The 18,649-nt window shown below is 36.4% G+C and overlaps 1 protein-coding gene across 3 annotated transcripts in view; it reads right to left on the reverse strand.

Moving 5' to 3' along the window:
* Window positions 1–18,649, reverse strand: part of BABAM2 (BRISC and BRCA1 A complex member 2) — a 168,913-nt gene that overhangs the window by 147,967 nt on the left and 2,297 nt on the right. For all 3 annotated transcript variants that reach the window (XM_027641655.1, XM_027641654.1, XM_027641656.1), the window contains exon 2: window positions 16,914–17,073. In XM_027641655.1, coding sequence (XP_027497456.1) covers window positions 16,914–17,041 — 128 coding nt within the window. In that variant the 5' untranslated portion in view covers window positions 17,042–17,073. The remainder of the gene's footprint in view (window positions 1–16,913; window positions 17,074–18,649) is intronic.

Below are 18,649 nucleotides of genomic sequence, written 5' to 3' on the forward strand. Positions count from 1 at the left end.
GAATGGTAACAATTAGTCAAAGTCATCCAGTCCTCTACTTTGTATACAATTTTGCAGACCACAACTCTCTATGTCACAGTCTCACAGCTCCCTATCTCTGCTACCCATGTAACTGGGATGAATCTTAATACACCAACATTTACTCATTTTTTACCTATTATAACATTAAAATTTTCCCTTGTGGAAAGTCTCACAGCAGCCTTCAGGTGAGCAAGTTTCATAACAAGGTATCTGAGGCTATATAACAACTGAGGATGTATGTTCATGATTTGTGACTCTCCAGTTTATCTGAAACAGCAGTTGGGCCTCATGGTGATAAGAGAGCATTTTACGAATAGAAAAGTCACTAGAAAACTGTTTAGTGTCTAGGCCAGAGATGGCCAACTTTTTCATACCTTTTAAATCATATACCAAAATATTTGCATACAAAAAACCCCAAACAAAACCAAAATCTCAGATGCAAATGGAGAAGCAAAGGGACACAAATTGTTTCACTGGCAGGAATTGTCCCTGAAGCTTTCACCACTGTAGGCTGCTGTGTATATGACAGGTCCCAGGAGCAAAAATACTGGAAGTCTTTAGAAGTTCATTGCTTTATGTTTCTAGGGATCCTGATAACTCTGAAATCTTCTTGCCAGCCCAATATAATTGAGAATTTTTTATAGCCCCAGCACAATTGTTGCAAGCCACTTAAAGCTCAAAGCTATACTGGCCGACTCTAGAAAAAACAGCGAGTGATAATAAGGTACACAAAGGTAAAATAACTTGCCTAAACTTATATATCAGATCACTGGTAGAGCTCTTAATACACAACACTGAAAATATAATGAACAAAACCCACATATATTGGGCCATACACACACCCTAAAGCAAAAAGATGGGTAGGTCAGAAAACAAAAAATTCTGATCCTACCTTCGGATCCTCTCTTATCAGAAACAACACAGTAACTGCTGCAGCTCTGTCTTACTGCACAAGAGGCATCGGGGCACATGGAGCAATCCCAGTTCTCACTCATAAACTCAAAATGGTTGGGAGAGTCATTTCTCCAAGGTGCTGGCTCTACAGTCTCTTTTCCTCTTTCCACTTGCAAGTTCAGGAAACCACATGCGCTAACTTCAGATTGTTTTTACTCAGTGAGCTACATTTGCTATTTACTCAAATTTGTGCCCATGTGCAGCTTCACCAAAAAGAAGCAACCACAGAACTACAAAACAATTAACTTAAATGAAGTTTCCATAAAAATAGTAGAAAACATAAGCAAACCACTTATGTGCACCTAGAATCTAAGACAGATGCAATTAAAAGCCAAATGCAGTCAACGGCCTACACTGATTCAACAACAATACACCACATTTTTTCAGTATCATTACAGAAATTATATAAGTGTCCCTTCAAATAAAAGGGAAGAAACACATCCTACCTTCACTTTAGAAAGGTTTTTGCAACGTCTTAGAAGAGCACCATGCAAAACAATTTACAGAAACAAAATTGAGATATAACTACTATCAGATACTGCAGACTTGAATGGAAAGCAAGTTTCAAAACAGATTAGTTCACATCTTGCTTCATCCAGGAAGAATGCACTGACTTGGTTTTCTTTTGCTGGAATACTACTTTCCATTTTATTGAAAGACTGATGATGGAAAAGAAACGACATTTATGAAACCTGCCAATGATGCAAATGTGAAAGGGAATGCAGCATGCCGGACAAGAGAGACAGACCTGAAAAATGTTTTTATTTCATGATCTGTACTGCTTATTTTTAAATTACACCTAGGTAGGGCTTAGCAAGAACAGTAAGCATCACCAGCCTCACTGGGAGTAAAATCAGTTTGAGAATAAAAAGATTGGATCCCTAGTGCAACAGAAACAAGAGAATATAATTTTTTTCCAAGCGGTGGTTTTTTAGTAGATTAGAACAGCAAAATGAGAGTGCCCATTGTGAGAGTGTTTTAATGTCTGTGAATGAATTTAACAGCTATATAGATACTATTATCTACTTCCAAAGTATTTCTATGGCTTACAACATATGCAAGACCAATTCTAGGAAGCATACCAAAATCCTCCAAAAAAGCACAAGATAAAAAAACCTTTTTCAGGTTCTAAAACATCTCCACAACAACAGTTAACATTTAATGAAATTTTCTTTCGAAGTATCACAGGTCACAGTCTGAGACACTTTTCTCAAAATATTATCAAAATTACACTTGTCAGCTTTTCAACAGACACAAAAATTTCTGATCCTACAAATACCCTACAAATCTTTTCTTTTAGCACAATGGGCCATTTGGAAATATTACAGAAAGAATAATATTCTTTAATATTAAAATAAAAGTCTGATTTAATGGTAAATGTCCCTAAAAGCAACATTAAGTACTTTTCCTATATTATTATATTGCACTAGAGATGTTTTTAATTTTACTGGTCTAGAAGTGATGGAAAGTGACAGTATTCACAGTTCCCCCCCCCGCCCCCCCTTAAATTGCTCTGGTTGGGCTGCACAAGAGACTTCAATAAATGCAACAGGCTGAGCAACCAAGCAGGAATCTTACATACATCCATTTGAAAGGAGGCAGCTTCTTTTTAGTATAAACAGTAAGAGAATGAAACTCCTATGGAAAATCAAAACTCTGGTTCATGTAGCAGTCTATGTCTGCCCCTATTTCAAAAGTAATGGTCTGTCTAGGGACATAATCTCCTGCCTGAATTTCCTTAACAGATAGAACTTCTTATAATTATACACATCTGACCCAGAAACATGACCTCTATCTTCTCCAAAATGTAAGACTTTTGTCTTTTGGAAATGTGATCCTTTTACTTAATCTGGTCCACACAAATGTCACACTTGAAAAGGAATTACCTGTAATGAAGTCTTTAAAGGTTATTTGTTGTCCTGTCTTCACAGGGAATTGACAGAACAGCAATACTTAGTGTTGAAAATTAATTTCAGAAGCTGACTTCATCTCATGATATATGGATGTGTTATCTCCCTCTTTATTAATGGAAAAATATTACACTGGTTTGCATCTCTTCATCTAATCAATCAATATTTTACACAGGAAAGCCACAGAAGTAAGAATTAATGCTCTCATGCTCAGAGCAGTGATACGTCTTAGTCTTCATAAGATGATTCATGCTACACCACAAGATCCCCCACAATGGCTTCCCTACTAAAATATCAAAGAATCATCAACTTGACAAGTTTCTGGGATGAAGGAATATTCGTGAGTGTATTGCTTAAAATCACGTTGCCCTATCCAAAGGGGCTGTGCTGAGATTACAGCTGGAAACTGGTAGATGGAACTGCATATGCAAGCAATCATAGCTGAATACAAACCTTTCTCTTTTGCAGTAGATTTTAGTTAAGTTCCTTGAGCAAATACAGCAGATTAAACTTCAGTTGAGATATATTACATCCCTATGGAATAAGTATTCCAAGTAGGAGACAAGTTGTTGAGTGTTTGATGCATCTTACAGTTGGGATTGTCTGTGACCTATTGAGAAATTTCACAATGAATAAAACTAAACCAGTTCTTAGACAAAGAAAAAGTCACTGTCAGCACCAGACACTTATTTAGAAGTGATCAGAATTCTTTACCACTCAGAAAAGGAAACAAAAAAGATTATCCAAGAAAAGAAAATAAATCAGAAAAGTCACTCAGTTTTCCTGCTTGGAATAAGGCATCAGCCTATAATGATAGGTATAGTAGAAAATATTTTTTTTTTTGCAAAATTAATTCTGTCTGATTTAGAAATGCAGTTCTACCTGAGTTTAACAGCGAGGTTTTCTCTTATACCAATGTATTTGCAATTAACTATTTTGTTGAACTGACACTTCTTCTGTTTCGTTTAAGCTAAAAAAACAAAGCCACTTTGATATTTTACAGGTCTGAAGCCACGATGATAAGGAGGACTCTGATAACCTTAGATTTCAACATGGTCTTCCTATCAACTAGTTTTCTAAAACCATCACTTGAAAGCATTCCCAAGACAAGCAGTTTTAAATCATTTGGGCTCTGGTAAGATCTTATCCAAAATTATGTTCTATGCCAACTGAAGGAGTCACAAAGAAACAAGAGCACAAGTGTTTACCACCTTAATCCTTAAAGTCAGGAGATGATTGGTTATTCTACCCAAAGACTTTAAAAAAACCAACCAAACAAACTCATCAACACCCCTCTCCAAATCTACCTCTTTATATCCCAAAATTCCAGTAAGAAGCTTGTTTTTTATACAACTCCTAAAATCCACTGCTTACAACCATATAAAAGTATAGCAAATATCCAGAAATGCCATCAGAGGTAGCTCTACTGAAAAACGAGCCATCTCCTTTTTATTTCTTCTTATTTTAATCTATGATATAGGTGTAAGCCCCAACAGTCATGTCAGATTTATCTGATGACTATCAAATTCCCTGATTATAAAGTATGCAATGTGTTTTAGTCATTCTTCCTTCATAGATCATAGGGAAGCTTTACTGCCTTCGCTATCTGAAGACAAATCATCAGTGAACTTTACTGTACAACAGCAAAGTAAAATTAGACTAAGAAATTTAGCCTCTATAATTTCAGGAACTTAATACTGAGACTGTCTAACCAGAATAGTCAGAGATGCAAAACCTTCTTTAATCTCATGGTGCTTAGGCTGCTATGCTTGCCATTCTGGAGGATCAGTACTTTTTTGGATAACAGACAACTTTTATTTGCTCGCCAGGCTGTTGGTGTAAGAGCCAAGAAAGCTTCACACTGAGTAAGAGATACCCCGATGGAAAACACTACTAAAAACAACACACTCACAAATAAAAAGCAACACCACAAAGTCAGTTGTGATCACTGGCTGTATTTCCAACCCTTCACAATACATCTAGGATATGTTTCCAGTTGCTCCTATATATACTGTTACATGTATCCTATAAAGACACTGCTAGGGAAAAAGGAGGTCAGATTCCTTTCACAATAAAAAGAGGTTAAAGAAGAATGAGTATTATTTTAGGAATGACAAGACACAGTTCAATCAGAGGCTTAGAGGCTGAAGGTTTTGTCAGCAAGAGTCAAATATAACTCAGAGGCAAAGACAGGTTCATCATTTGTTACTAATAAGAGGCAGCAAACTCAAAACTACACTCAAAACTCTGATGTGGCATTTGATAGGAAAAACACCTCAAACTCCAGTAGAACAGCCTTTGTCGATGCCTACAGATTCCTCTTTCCTCCAATTTTTTAGATAGAAATCTGCTCCAGTGTTCTCTGAAGACGCAGTATTTCATCCCATTTAATTAAGAATTAATTGCAGAATTCACAACAGATGGGTAAGTCATGTACAGAGGCATTAAGAAAAATTAAAGTGTATGGAGGAGGGAGGAGAGTAGAAGGAAGGCCAGCAGGTGACAGGTTTTTTGCAAGGATCAGGAAACAGAAAAATGGTGAAAATCATGTTTTAGAGAGTTGACACTGACAGTGAAAAATTGTATCATGCTGCACCTTGCTGCAGCAGAGCACAAAGCTTAAGAGGCACCCAGAAGCCTGTGAATACACAAGAAGAGTACTGAGCAGCTGCTGCTGAAAACAAACAGATCCAATCAAAATTCTGTCAATCAGGCAAAATTTGAAATGGGAGAGATAGTCTAGTCAATCAATTTTCATCTTCAGTTCCCCTTCTTTATATAGAGACACGTATCACACGTATGAGAGAGAAAGACTTGCACTTAAAAGACACACACCACTGCTTTGGAAAATCCAGTTACATTTAGAGTAATCACTCAATAAAACCTTCATCTACTGTAAGTGCTGATTTTCCTTCACATATATTTAAGTTTTCTTATATGAAGTTCATCACACTAACTAAAATTTTTAGAAAACCGGCAGAACACATATCCTAGAAAAACAACCACTCACTTCCCTCCTGTACCCACAGACAGATTTGCATTTTTTAAAAGTAAAGTTCAAATAAGTATTTAAAATCAATTCAGTGCCAGCAATCTGCTTTCAGGAGAAACATTACACAAAAGCATCTAGTGACTACTATCTGTAGTAAAACAAATATTGCAGCTGTATATTAACAGAAAACGTAATTTTCTTAATATGAGTGACAGTATGCCAAAGCAGATGTCAGAAGTGGGGAGAGTTCTGGGACTTTTTCTAGAACTGCAAATCTCCTCCACAGCTGCCCCAATCTTGTGGCAGGCATTCTGCAATCTCCCACAGTATGGCTGCCTCTGCTGAAGGCAGATGTTCAGTCCAGTCTCTGTGAGGGAAACACAGGAAGCACACATACATAAATACACATTTTTAAATCATCTCAGAGAACTTCTATATTAAAATTAAAATACATAAACACCCCCCGCCCCCATGGCTCTGATTTTTTTTTTTTTTTTTTTAGTGTCAAACTCCTTGCTCGTTTAGCCTACAAAGGCTGGGTTTGGAAGAGCTCTTTTCCAGTCACCATAGCAGGACAGGTTGGAAAGGGCCACCACAAAAAGAAACATGAAGCACCACATCTATTATAATTGCAAGTGTACTTGAAAGAAAAGCTCTGAATACAGACTATCTCAAAAGTTTCCATTCATAGAATCCCTACAGTTTAGGGTGGGAGCTCATTATTATTGGGTCTCAGGGAGCTAATTATGATACTAATTTAAAAAAATTAGTAGGAATTGACAACGGAAAGTTTTCAACAAAAGACACTTTGCAAACATTGCTGATAATCAAACTGATTTCCTTTGTAAGCAAGATCCTTTACACTCTGGTAATTGCATAGAATTCTTTTCAAAAACTACATATGGCACACACATACTCCCCAAAAGTATAAAATAGAAACAGAAAATGGAAATTTTAATGAACTATTAGAAAAAATGAACAGAAATAAAGACAATTGCAATGGGATAATGCTAATAACATACACTCCAGTAGAGCATGTTTAGGTAAATAAACTAGTGAATTCACAGTATCATAAACTACCCTTCTGTCACACATTCAGGCAAGGAAAGTCACTACTTCATTATACTGTAAGACCAGCTGTACCCCAAAGCCTTGGAACTCATAAGCAAATTTTTAGAGAAGAGTATGAAGGATGGCAGATGCATCCTTTGGATTTACTTCATCTCCCTCCCCTCCTGACAGACTCAAATCCTGCTTCATATTTTCACAACTGCCATTTGATTATCTATTACTTTGCAACGAGTTAGAACCTAATAAGGTCGTATGTTCTGTTTCTAATGTTCACTAACGTGAATTCAATTTCTGAAGAAAAAAGAAAAATCAGACAGGGAACATTTCTACTTTTAAATTACTCTAAATGAGAACCACTCTTCACCAAGTATAAGATTACAGTCAACCACCTGGAGTTTCATATCCTTTCAGTGCTCACAGAAAGAACATACTCACGGAGCAAGTCACAAAAGCTGAGCTATTATAAACATCAGCTTTAATAAGTCATTTAGCATTGCTCACAACACTGGCTGTAGTAACCATAAGGACTCCCAACCTATTTTCAAAGTAATTTATTTCACACCATAGAACTGTTTGACTTATTGGAAAATACAATGAATTGGTATCAGGAAAAAAACATAGGGACCAAAAGCATAGTCCATGTTTAAATATTTTCTCCCTTTGAGAAACTAACCAAACAACAGATGGGCGGCATCCCTGCCCATGACAGGGGGTTGGAACTAGATAACCTTTAAGGTGATGACCTTCCAACCCAAATGATTCCATGATTCTATGCATATTAGGAGGGGTCCAGTGATCCTATGTCTTTCCACATTTCCTTTTTAAAATTTTCTTCTAATTGCAGAATTTTAAAGCTTTCTGGTCATGGATCTCTAATGATTTGACTTTGTAATCTTATACTCTCTCAGAAGAAATTTATGTTAATACAACAACCATGAATTTGGTTCCTCAGATATGAAAGTTAGGTCGAGCAAGGATCACCACATTTAAAATGTAACTCCATAGCTTGCAGTCACACATACATTCAAAAGGGTAACTTCAAATTGTGTATATTTATATAAAATACTACAAGACTGGAGACAGAGCAGAAAACCTATGAAAAGATAACACCTAAATACAAATATCAGTAGTTCTCCTATATCTAGAATTATTTTAGATTAATTACAACATTAAAGATATGCAATAGACTAAAAAGACCAATGGAAAAGGAAAATCATAGCTAAAATTACAGCAGACCACTATGTGGAATTGCATCTGCAGAAAACAAGCCCCATATAGTTGCATGTTACATGTGCTCCAGGGAACATGGCTCAAGAACCCTTCACCTTTCCTTGTTCTTCTCTAACTATAAACAAGAACAATCCAAACAAGTTTTTCTGTTGAAAAAAGAACTGACCATCTAAAAGAGAGCAGTACTCTGTCATATTTTTGGTTTAAAAATATTATTTCAGTGATGCTTAGGAATCTAGGGTTGATTTTTTTAGGAAAATGTAAGTTTAGAGGGTCTTATATTTGACTTTTTTTGTCTCTTTACCATAATGGAATTCTGCAATTTCCTTTATGTTACTCAATTTCATTGTGATTCTTTTAATGTACAATATTAAAAATACTCAGTCTTAGTGATCTAATTTTGCTCTTTCAGCCATATACCAGAGATTACAAAGAAAAGAACCTGTGGCTTACACTGTGGAGTGGTTTGTCTCAGACACATTAATTCCCTTCTCTCAGGAAAGACAAACTAAGTATGTTCCCTTTTACCAACTTTTACTTTGCTATAGATTATTTAAGAGGTTTACCTTTACTTTATGGACAGAATTTAGTATCTTCAATAAAAACATCAACTTCAAGAGCAAACCAAACTCTGCTGGTTTATACCTACAGCTCTAAGTATTCTTTTCAGATGCTCACTTTCAGCTAGAGAATAGTTGCTTTGAGGTATGTTTACATTAGGAAGTGCAGTGCCAAGTAAATGCTTAAGCTAAGTATCTCAAGAAACAGATTAATATAGCTCAGGTATAGCATTGCATTGGTAGTGTTATTCTGTTTCCAACTGAATTTGAGACATTAAATGTACACTGCAAATTCAGTGATGGACAGAGTTATCCAAACAGTCAGAAAAATTCATTCCTCTATTAGCCAAAAGAAAGAGCACCATGACTGATGGCTCACGAGGTCCCAAAGTATTTATAAGGGTCCATTTAAAAGAGCAGCAATGAAGAGATGTCAACTTAAATGCCAACAGAAGATATTCTTACAACAATGAAAATTCCCTTTCAATTCTTTAATCAGACTTACATAGTGATCAATGCATTAGAAAAGAAGACCTGTACAGTTTTTTTATTTCCCACACAGTTATAGAATGACTGTGTAGCCAGAAAATAGTGTACAGATACTGTTTTAAAAAATTACTGGTTTTCTTCCTTCATTATCACTGACTCACAGAGATAGTCAGAAGTAGTTTACAGAAGTATTCCCATGGATTTCTGTTGGCTGTAAAATAAACGTAGCAGAATCAAATCTTCAACACTACTGCATACCAGTCTGTCAAGACAAAGCCTCTGATCATTTGCTATGCTTTTAAAGCCCCTAAACCCATCAGACCATGTCTGCAAAACCAAAAAATTGTCATATTTTGTCTCAGCTTCATCACAAGTGTACATTAGCTATTTAATGTTGTGCCATGTATGCACATATGCATATGAGAGTCAGGCATACAAGAAGTATAATTGCATATGTAAGAGTGGAAGAATTTACCAGCCAGCTATCCAAAAATATACACTTCTCTACTAAGCAGAAGAATAAAAAATTAAAAGCCAGTTGTTCTCATCTTCTGGTGAAACGTAATATGCAACCAAGATGCATGGTATTCTAGAGATCTGTCCAGATCACATTAAATAAATGCTGCATCTGTGTGATGCAACGGTTTGGAAACAAAGAAATTGGACCAGGTACCAACTATTGGATTTTTAGTTGTCTTAACAACAAAAAATTTAGTCTTAAGAATTTTTTCTCCTGCAGTGACGCACAACACAAAGAAGTAACACAGACATCCGCTACAACAGAAGAAAGACCTGGACAGAAACCTACAATAACATAAGCCCAGTTTTTCAATGAACTTCCAAGACACAGACAGCAAAACCACACATTTAAACACTTGCAAAGGTACATCGTTCCAACAGCATTTGGCACACTCATACGTACTACATCATGTGATCCATTCTTTAAACAAATCAGAAAAGAAACAGTTGTCACCTGTATAAAGTACTTTCTTCTAATTTTTATTAAAGCATAAAAAAACTGGTAGCCATGACGTTCACTTTTTTCAAGGTCAGACAAGAGGAAGTTACTCACTGTCCCAATCCAAAAATACCAGCAAAGACATATTGTGCAGTATTCAAATTTAAGAAATCTCAGGAAAATGTATGTAGGCTTTCAAACAAGAGCCCAAGTTACCTCAATTATATAATGCTACCCTTACTTCTTAAAATCCTTTCTTTACTCATAGCATTTGAAACTTGCAAACACATGTGTGTTTTTTTCTGAAAGACTTCAAGCACCTTATTTAAAACTGGTGTAAAAAGAACGCCAGACTTTGTGGAGAATATTTACAAAACCATTACCAAATGTATACGCTACACTTAGACCTTTTATCAGACAGACATTTTGCCTTTGTTTTCTCAACATTCAGAAACAAATGCAGGAGAGCACAACCTTGGAGACAGTCAGTCTTTCTGGATCAGCACATTAAAATTGCTGTTTGAATTCCAAGTGCTGCTCCACAGCACCAGCTCTCTCAAACTGTCCCATCAGAGCTTCAGCCTTTTCAATTTTACTTGAATTACAAGCTTCCAGTAGAAAGATTCTATGCAGTGAAGAAATTTATTTGTTGTCAGAAACTGGAATGAAATGACCTACTCTGTGAAAAAGTAATAGATTATGACTTATCCAACATAGCTAAGGACTACAGGACTCATAAGACCACACTTTGGAAACTGTCACCTCCTTTGAAGTACACATTTTGAGCAAAACACAATTATTTTTAAAAAGTTTTTCACAGTAATTGTGTTCAGAAGAGTCAAATTCATTAAATTTCACACATAAACAAAATCTATGTTAAAAAAACCTACCTACAGACATCAATGTGACTGATGGATGTGAACCTTGCTCAAGTAACTGAAGTAGAATCTTTAAATTAAACGAAAGCAAAAGATCAAGCAAAAGCTTTAAATAACTGCTACAGTATTGTAATAGTATTTCACAGCTAAGCCCAACATTATTTCCCAAAATACGCACATAAAAATGCATATTTATTTTAAAAAGGGAAATGCCCAAAAGAAAGGGAAATACCAAAGCATATTGCAGTCTGCTTGATAACACAAAAAAGTAAATCATCATTGCTCACTAGGAAGCCAGGCAATGAAGTTATAAATATCTTATTACAGCTTCATAGTGATTTTGTATGTTAAAATCTACACCAGAGAGAACTACATTCTTTTGACCACTCTTCATACAGGTTTCTTTCAGGATCATAACTAATTGTACACATAGTTCAGTATCAACCAGAGAGACAGAAATCAATAGCAAATCAGACATATGCATGAACAGAATACCAACATCAACATGGTTTACTACAAACCAGTTATATAAAAATTCCACAATTAATCTCCTCATAAGTATGGAATAAGTATAACCAAATAAGTATGGAATTTAAAATTTTGTTATGAGTGGATATCTAAAAAAAATGGAATCCTAATATATGCGGCCTTAAATCACTGTATTCATTTTGAAATTTTGCCTGGTGGAACACATCAAAGTAATTTAAAAAACAAAATCAAGTCTGTTGAGTAAGAATAGGCTTGCAGCATAATTTGAAGCCTAAGCATGGGCCCTGACGAACAGCTGTAGGGAAAAAAAGAGTTCTCAAAGGCAATGACCACCACAATGATGTTTTTCACTCTTGTAACGCACCATAGGAAAAGCAGCAGTCTCTTAAATAACTGGATTCTACATTATACAACAATTAAACACCCTTCACATAGGAAAATGTCCTCTATTTCTAAATCTACATAATAATCACTTTTCCCTATTCAACATCTTTCCCATGATTATATGTGTAAATGCTAAGAGAAATGCCTCAGCCACAGTTCAGTTGGTTATGAGTAGATTTTAATATCTAATTAAGATGGGTCATTATTTCAAAGAGACACCAGTGGAGATTAACTGGATGATACAATATATGGCATTGACTCAATTGGCAGCAGTATTTTCTTTGGGTCTAGAACAAAGTAATATCCTATTCAAGAGTTCAAAATGCTTTGATCCACTCTGTCATCTCAAAGAAGGTCTTTTATTAATGCAACAGAGATGCCTGCCAGGGTTTTCTTATCACCGGAATCAATGCTGCTGCAAGTGCTATATTTCAGATGCAACTTAACACTCCAGTTCTACTTTTGTTCACTGTGGAGCCCTTTTTACAAGAAGACTTGGCCACCTGACTTTTTATTACTATTTCTGTTGAAGAGTTTACTTCTTCCTTCCCACGTCATATTGCTGAACTCACTTCAGGGGTACTCACATTTCTTTACTCACTCTGCATCAGCAGTGGCCATATATATCCCATAAATAGGACTTGGTCCTGAATGTCCTACTCATAGATGTAAATGTATGTAAGTGTCTGATGAGACTGGTACTGTCTAATAAGTTTGTAAAACACACAGACATTTTGGAACTGTAACATATTATTATAAAACATTTACATACTTAAAGACTGCAAAACAATAGGATTTCCTTACTATGACATATTTCCCTCCCACACTTGCAAGCAAAGCAAATTAACATATCATCATACTTCATACTCTTAATCTAACGTCAGCTCTTAAATACACAGTTTATAAAACACAACAAAACTAAGTTGTCAGTCTCAGCAATAAGTCAGAATAAGTACAAAACAAGTTCCTTACTAAAATCATCTGACATATGATTTGACTTTTGAAATAATTATAGAATTATAATTTGCAAATCAAAATCAACTGACATGATAGGCTAAAATCTGGAGCTTGATCTTGTACTGGTGAAATAAAAAGGAAATTCTTTCCACTTTTGAGAATATCAAAACCAAGGCTCTGAATGGGCAAGGCCTTAGAGATAGTACTGTATTCAGTATGTTACCATTAATTCCTGTTAACCACGGTTTCAGTTTCTAAAACCTGAGAAATGAGAATGGATGGATCATCAGTCTGGACATTTTGGTTTGGTATACATTGTAAAGCACTGGTTTGTCAGGAAACAGTACCTCATAGTTCTCTATAAGAGTAACAGTGTGGCACATGACAGTGAAGCAGCCATGCAGCTGGCAGGCCCTTAAGCTTACAGATACTTCTGTTTTCAAAGTTAATAGCTATTGAGACATTTACCTTAAGTATTTTAACATTTTAAAGGTTACAGTAAGATTGTATTTATTTATTCTTAAAAATCTTCCACACAACACATCAGTTAAAGCATAAAATACCTGCACATTCTGTAATAAACTCAGTCTAGGCCAGAGTCTTTACAGTATAAAGGAGGGTGTGTACAACTCCTTTCATGTGTCAATAAATGTACAATCACTATACAAAAGCAAAGTTTCTGAACAAATAGTACTTCTAAAATGGTCATATTCATTTGAGATCAAGAATTGCCTTTTATTTGACTTCAAACATTTAACCCAGCACATCTTCCTCAGCTGCCTGTTCTGCTTTTTAAGTTGAAAGCCTGATTTCAGCCCATTGAAACTAAAGGGAATTTTGCAATTAATGTTCTGTACCCCATCTCCATTTCTCTAACAACAGTTGTCCTCATTTTCCTCCTGTTCAACATCTATGTTTATGTCCAACTTCTATGGTCTCACGCTTCCATCAACGCTGTCTCCATACAATCCTAAACATCCACTGGTCAGATTATGTGACCAATACATCTGTTCTAGAACAGGCAGCACAAGTATTGAGGTCATGTTGCTGAGAACACAGCTGTGCTGGGCAGGACACGTCTCCAGGATGAAGGACCACCGCCTCCCCAAGATCTTGCTCTGTGGTGAACTTGCCACTGGCTGCCACAAGAGAGGAGCCCCAAAGAGAAGATACAAGGACTCCCTGAAACAACATCTCAGCCTGGGCCATATTGATCAACATAACTGGTCTACTCTGGCCTCAAATCGGGAGGTCTGGAGACACACCATCTATAACGCAGCTGATGCTTTTGAAAAAGCACGCAGGATCACTCTTGAGGAGAAAAGACAACGCAGAAAGAATCACGTCTTGCCAACACCACCTAAGGAGTCTTTCTGCTGTGTCTTTTGCAACTGGACGTGCCTGTCTCATATTGGCCTCTTTAGCCACCAGCACACTTGTAGCAAATGTGAGTAGAGCCCTTCCAAAATCTTCGTTCGTGAAGCCCGGCCATGATCGTCTCATACTTCTGTTTCTTCATGTGCGTATCAGGTACCTACATTTACCTCTGCTGATTATTTCATCTGCATTGTCATTTTTTCCTTTTAAAAAAGCGTAACGAAAGTGAAAGTACACAGGGGTTTGGATATCCTTGGGATGCAAGGGCAGGGGAGGAGAATAGACCCACGATCTGCAAGCCATTTTTGAACTCTCAGAGACCAATGAAGTTTTCCTTTAGAGGCACAAAACAAATTTAAATCTTCTAGCAACACAGTGGGCTGGGGACTTTGCTATTTATCAACTGACAGGGGACTCTCAGAAACAGTCTATGGAGAACCAAAGGCTCCCATATTAAAGGTTAAAGACCCCTGAACTACATCTTCAATTATGGAAAGGATTTCCCTCCAATACTGTGATGCATCCATCTTATGTTAAGAAATTTTACACTGTTTACCTGTTCAGCGACATCATAAGGCACTAAATAATCACAAGAACTTCGTATTTCCACCCTGATGCATAAATTCAAAATTTTCTCATATAAATAAACTAACAATGAATTATTTGTAATAAACAACAAAAATCTTTCCTAAAAACACACATGCATGAAATTTACATTTCAAAGAAATTTCAAGTAATCGCTAATTAATCCTGTCTAAAATAATGTTTTTAAGTAACTTAGCTGTACCAAAAAAAAACCCTTAAAAAATAATTCTCAACTAAATGCAGAATCTTGATTATCCCAACTCCGTCTCCTAATAATCTCAAGCCAAACAAAGCCCCAACACAAAAATGAGGTTCATTTCTATGTTCCAGAACCAGAAAAAACAATATTGCTAACACATGCATACAGCTGAGCCTATGTCTTTAAACACGGTATGAGACAATCTCTGTCAGGTGCTTTACTTGTGCGTAGACTCCACATTCAACACAGTGACAATACCATTTGAATCACTGGGTTTGGGTGACAGATGCAGCTGGTGGCAGTTTTTAGTTTTTAAAGAACAAAGTCTTGGAAAACATTCAGGATATAACAAAAGTAAGATTTTTCGATAAGATCATTGGCCAAAAATGTTAGACACCTTTTAAAAGTACCGTTGAAAAGAGTCAGCTAGAAAATACTGGTTTTTATTATTTCAATCTATTTGTTTAAAGGCAGGCAGGCAGTATAAGCATTCAGTGGGCAGAGATCAAAACTCTTACCTACCTCCCAACAAATTGATACTTTTACCACCAACTACAGCTGTGTTTTCTCTCTACTTTCTTTGTATTTCTTTCTCTCAAGATTTCAACAGCTCCCATCTCAGCCTTCCTAGAAGACTAGCTCAAGAGTAAGCAAGGTCCAGCATGAAATGACAGCAGCAGATGCAGAACTGCTTAGCCCGTCTTACATAATTTGCAAGCCTAAATGTCAAGCCAGTCAGTGCTAATTACAAAGTCATGGCTTCTTAGACCTCCAAGTAAATCTGTACTCTGTCACAGAACCTTACAGAGAGGGAATGGCTGCTTTCAAACTAACTGTAGAATTCAAACCTCCTTCCTGAAAAGGCACTATAACCACCAGAAAAGCACCTCCCAAGCTCTCCATGAAACCATAATAAAACAGCCTACAGGAGCATATTAAACAGTTTTCAGTAGAACTAAATTTTTAACAACAGTAGTTTGTGGTGGTTCTCAAGATCTCAAGATCAATTACTGCATTAGCTATCATTTGAAATGGTACACAAAGCAATAGTTTGTACAAAACAGATGACCTGGACACCTTAAGCAAAAGTAATTTCAGGCTCTGAGCTCCAGTCTCAAAATAAATACCTGAATCAATGGGTGCTGTTAGATGCTCAACTCTAAAAGAATAAAGCAATTTCTGACACGTCTTATCTCAAGTACTCTTTTATCAGCCACCTTGGGAGTCTCCCCTCTTTGCATGATGCCTAAAGTAAAGTCTACTTTACTTTACCCAGTGTACTATTCATAGAGGTTACACACCTCTGTGTGTAACACAGAAGTCTCTTCATCTTTTTTGAATCCCAAAATTTTATCACTACTTGAAAGTTAATCTGAACCCTTCTAGAATTAAAAATAAAAGAAGGAGCTTGGCCTATTTCAAACATTTGGCCCTATAGCCACTTGATATACTGAAGCTGAGGGAAGTCAGATAAAAGAAAGGGTGGGGGGTTTTTTCTGTTTTGGCATATTCATGCCTACAGGTAAGGTCATACAAATTTATCTTCAATTTTTAAATTACAAAGAAGATCGAGTAAGTAAGTGGTAAACAACAGGAAAAAATGTTTGTAACTATCTCCCTGCTGAAAACCAGCACTATCAAGTGGCAGCGATGAAAGTGTTTTAACAAGATTATTATTGCCAACAATATGACAAATTAAGTCTCCCAAACTAAAAAACGGTAGTAAGACAAAAAGTAATGTAGCTGGAATGTCAGCTCCAGCTATATTCGAAGAGCTTAAATGAACCTAATAAAATCCAGTTCTGAAAAGACATTTCAACTGTGAGGGACTGGGTATTCTTCTTGGACAAGGAACTCACCCAGATTTCAAGTCTGTAATCCGTAAACAATTAGTAGCATCCAGTCCTACTTTTCCATTTCTGACCACACTGGAAATGAAGGGCGAGAGCGCTGGAGAAATTCTGTTCAAGGCAACTTCAGGTGACATTTTAGTACGTTCCTCCTTCCTTTTGTCTTGAGCTGCAAAGGGACGGCAAAGGAAAAAAATAAAATCCAAAAATAGCCTACTTATTTGATGTAAATTCACACGTACTCTGCAAACATCAAAAGGAAAAAAAAAAGCCAAGCACACAAAGGTCTACAAGTAACCAGTAAGTGTGCACAGGTTTATAAACTAAAAATAAGAACAGGTAGGTTTTTTTCCTCCTACCTCTGCAGTATTCAGTGAAGCCCGTTTATTCAATATCAACAGAAACTCAGAATTATGTCCTAGGCTTCTGTAATTAAGGTCCTATCCCTCTGAGAAAGAGAAAAATAACTGAGGGTCACCCTGACAGTTTACAATCTAGACCTCCTTGTGGGCATTTCCATTAGGTCTGTAATTGACAAGCCACATTTCCTCTGCTTCCACTGAAATCAATGGGACTTACAATAACTGCAATGGGCCCAAGGGTTTGAGTATTTTTCCATATTCTCACGTGCAATTTCTAATAGCACTAGTGTACCCATAACCAGTATTACTTTTACACTGGACTTCATTAGGACTTCATGATGCCTTTTAAAGGCTAACACTGCTTCTCCTTCAGTGGTATTGCCATACTCTTTGATAAGCATCTTCATCTTCCTTCACATAACAGATCAGGAAGCTGATGTAGACACAATTTAAGCAGTTTTTTCAGAAATACTGCACTTGCGTGACCTTATGATAAATCAGACAGGCCACCAAGTTAGCACCCTTTAAGAACCTGTTGCTTTTTAAGTGAAATGCAGAAACTGAGCATGCACATGTTTTAACTCATGGCACCACAAAAAGACTAGGGTATGTGGACAACAACAGACTGTGGTAAGACAAGTGGGAGAAAAGAAGGGTAACCAAACTATTAAAATGTTAACATATTTTATCATATTCTTAGGCACAGTTTCATCTGAAAATTAACCGAACTTGGCAGTTTTGCAGAAAAAGGCTGTAAATGACTGAAGGTAACATAAACATGCCACATCAGTGGGACAAAAGAGCTCATACTTAAACTCTGACCACTAGAAAATATTTTTTAAAATATGCATTTAATTGAAAAACAGCAATACACACTGCATTCGCTTTCTTACAAAATGCTGCATATGGACTGTTGTATTAATAAGTGTTCTATAAAGAGAGTGTGAACAACTCATAATCGCAATTTTCTGTTGTTTCTCACACTCAGTTTACAAGTATTAGTTAGTAACTACGGGATATTCTACAAACTAGTAGTCTTCTGTAACTGGGAGCAACATTAATTTCACATTCTATTTCACATTCTATTCTCATGAAAGACATTCACACTGAAGCAACACAAAGCAATGCTCAAGAAAGAGTGTTTGTCCTGCTATTTGGAATGTATTTGAATAAAACAAAGGCCAGGTACATTAAGGCAAACAGAAAGACTAATAAAGTAAGACTTCCTAAAAACAGTAATTATCTTTAATACACTGGCTCCAACATTTTATGGTAGCAAAGCTGAAGACTAAGTATCCATGCCCTGGCATATAATGTGTTCTCTTCACAGATATGATTTGCTGTAATTGACAATGGCAACAACTTTGCTTAGCAAACACCTAC

The sequence above is a fragment of the Corapipo altera genome, unplaced genomic scaffold, assembly GCF_003945725.1.
Source record: "Corapipo altera isolate COAL_440 unplaced genomic scaffold, ASM394572v1 48b, whole genome shotgun sequence".
NCBI lineage: Eukaryota > Metazoa > Chordata > Aves > Passeriformes > Pipridae > Corapipo > Corapipo altera.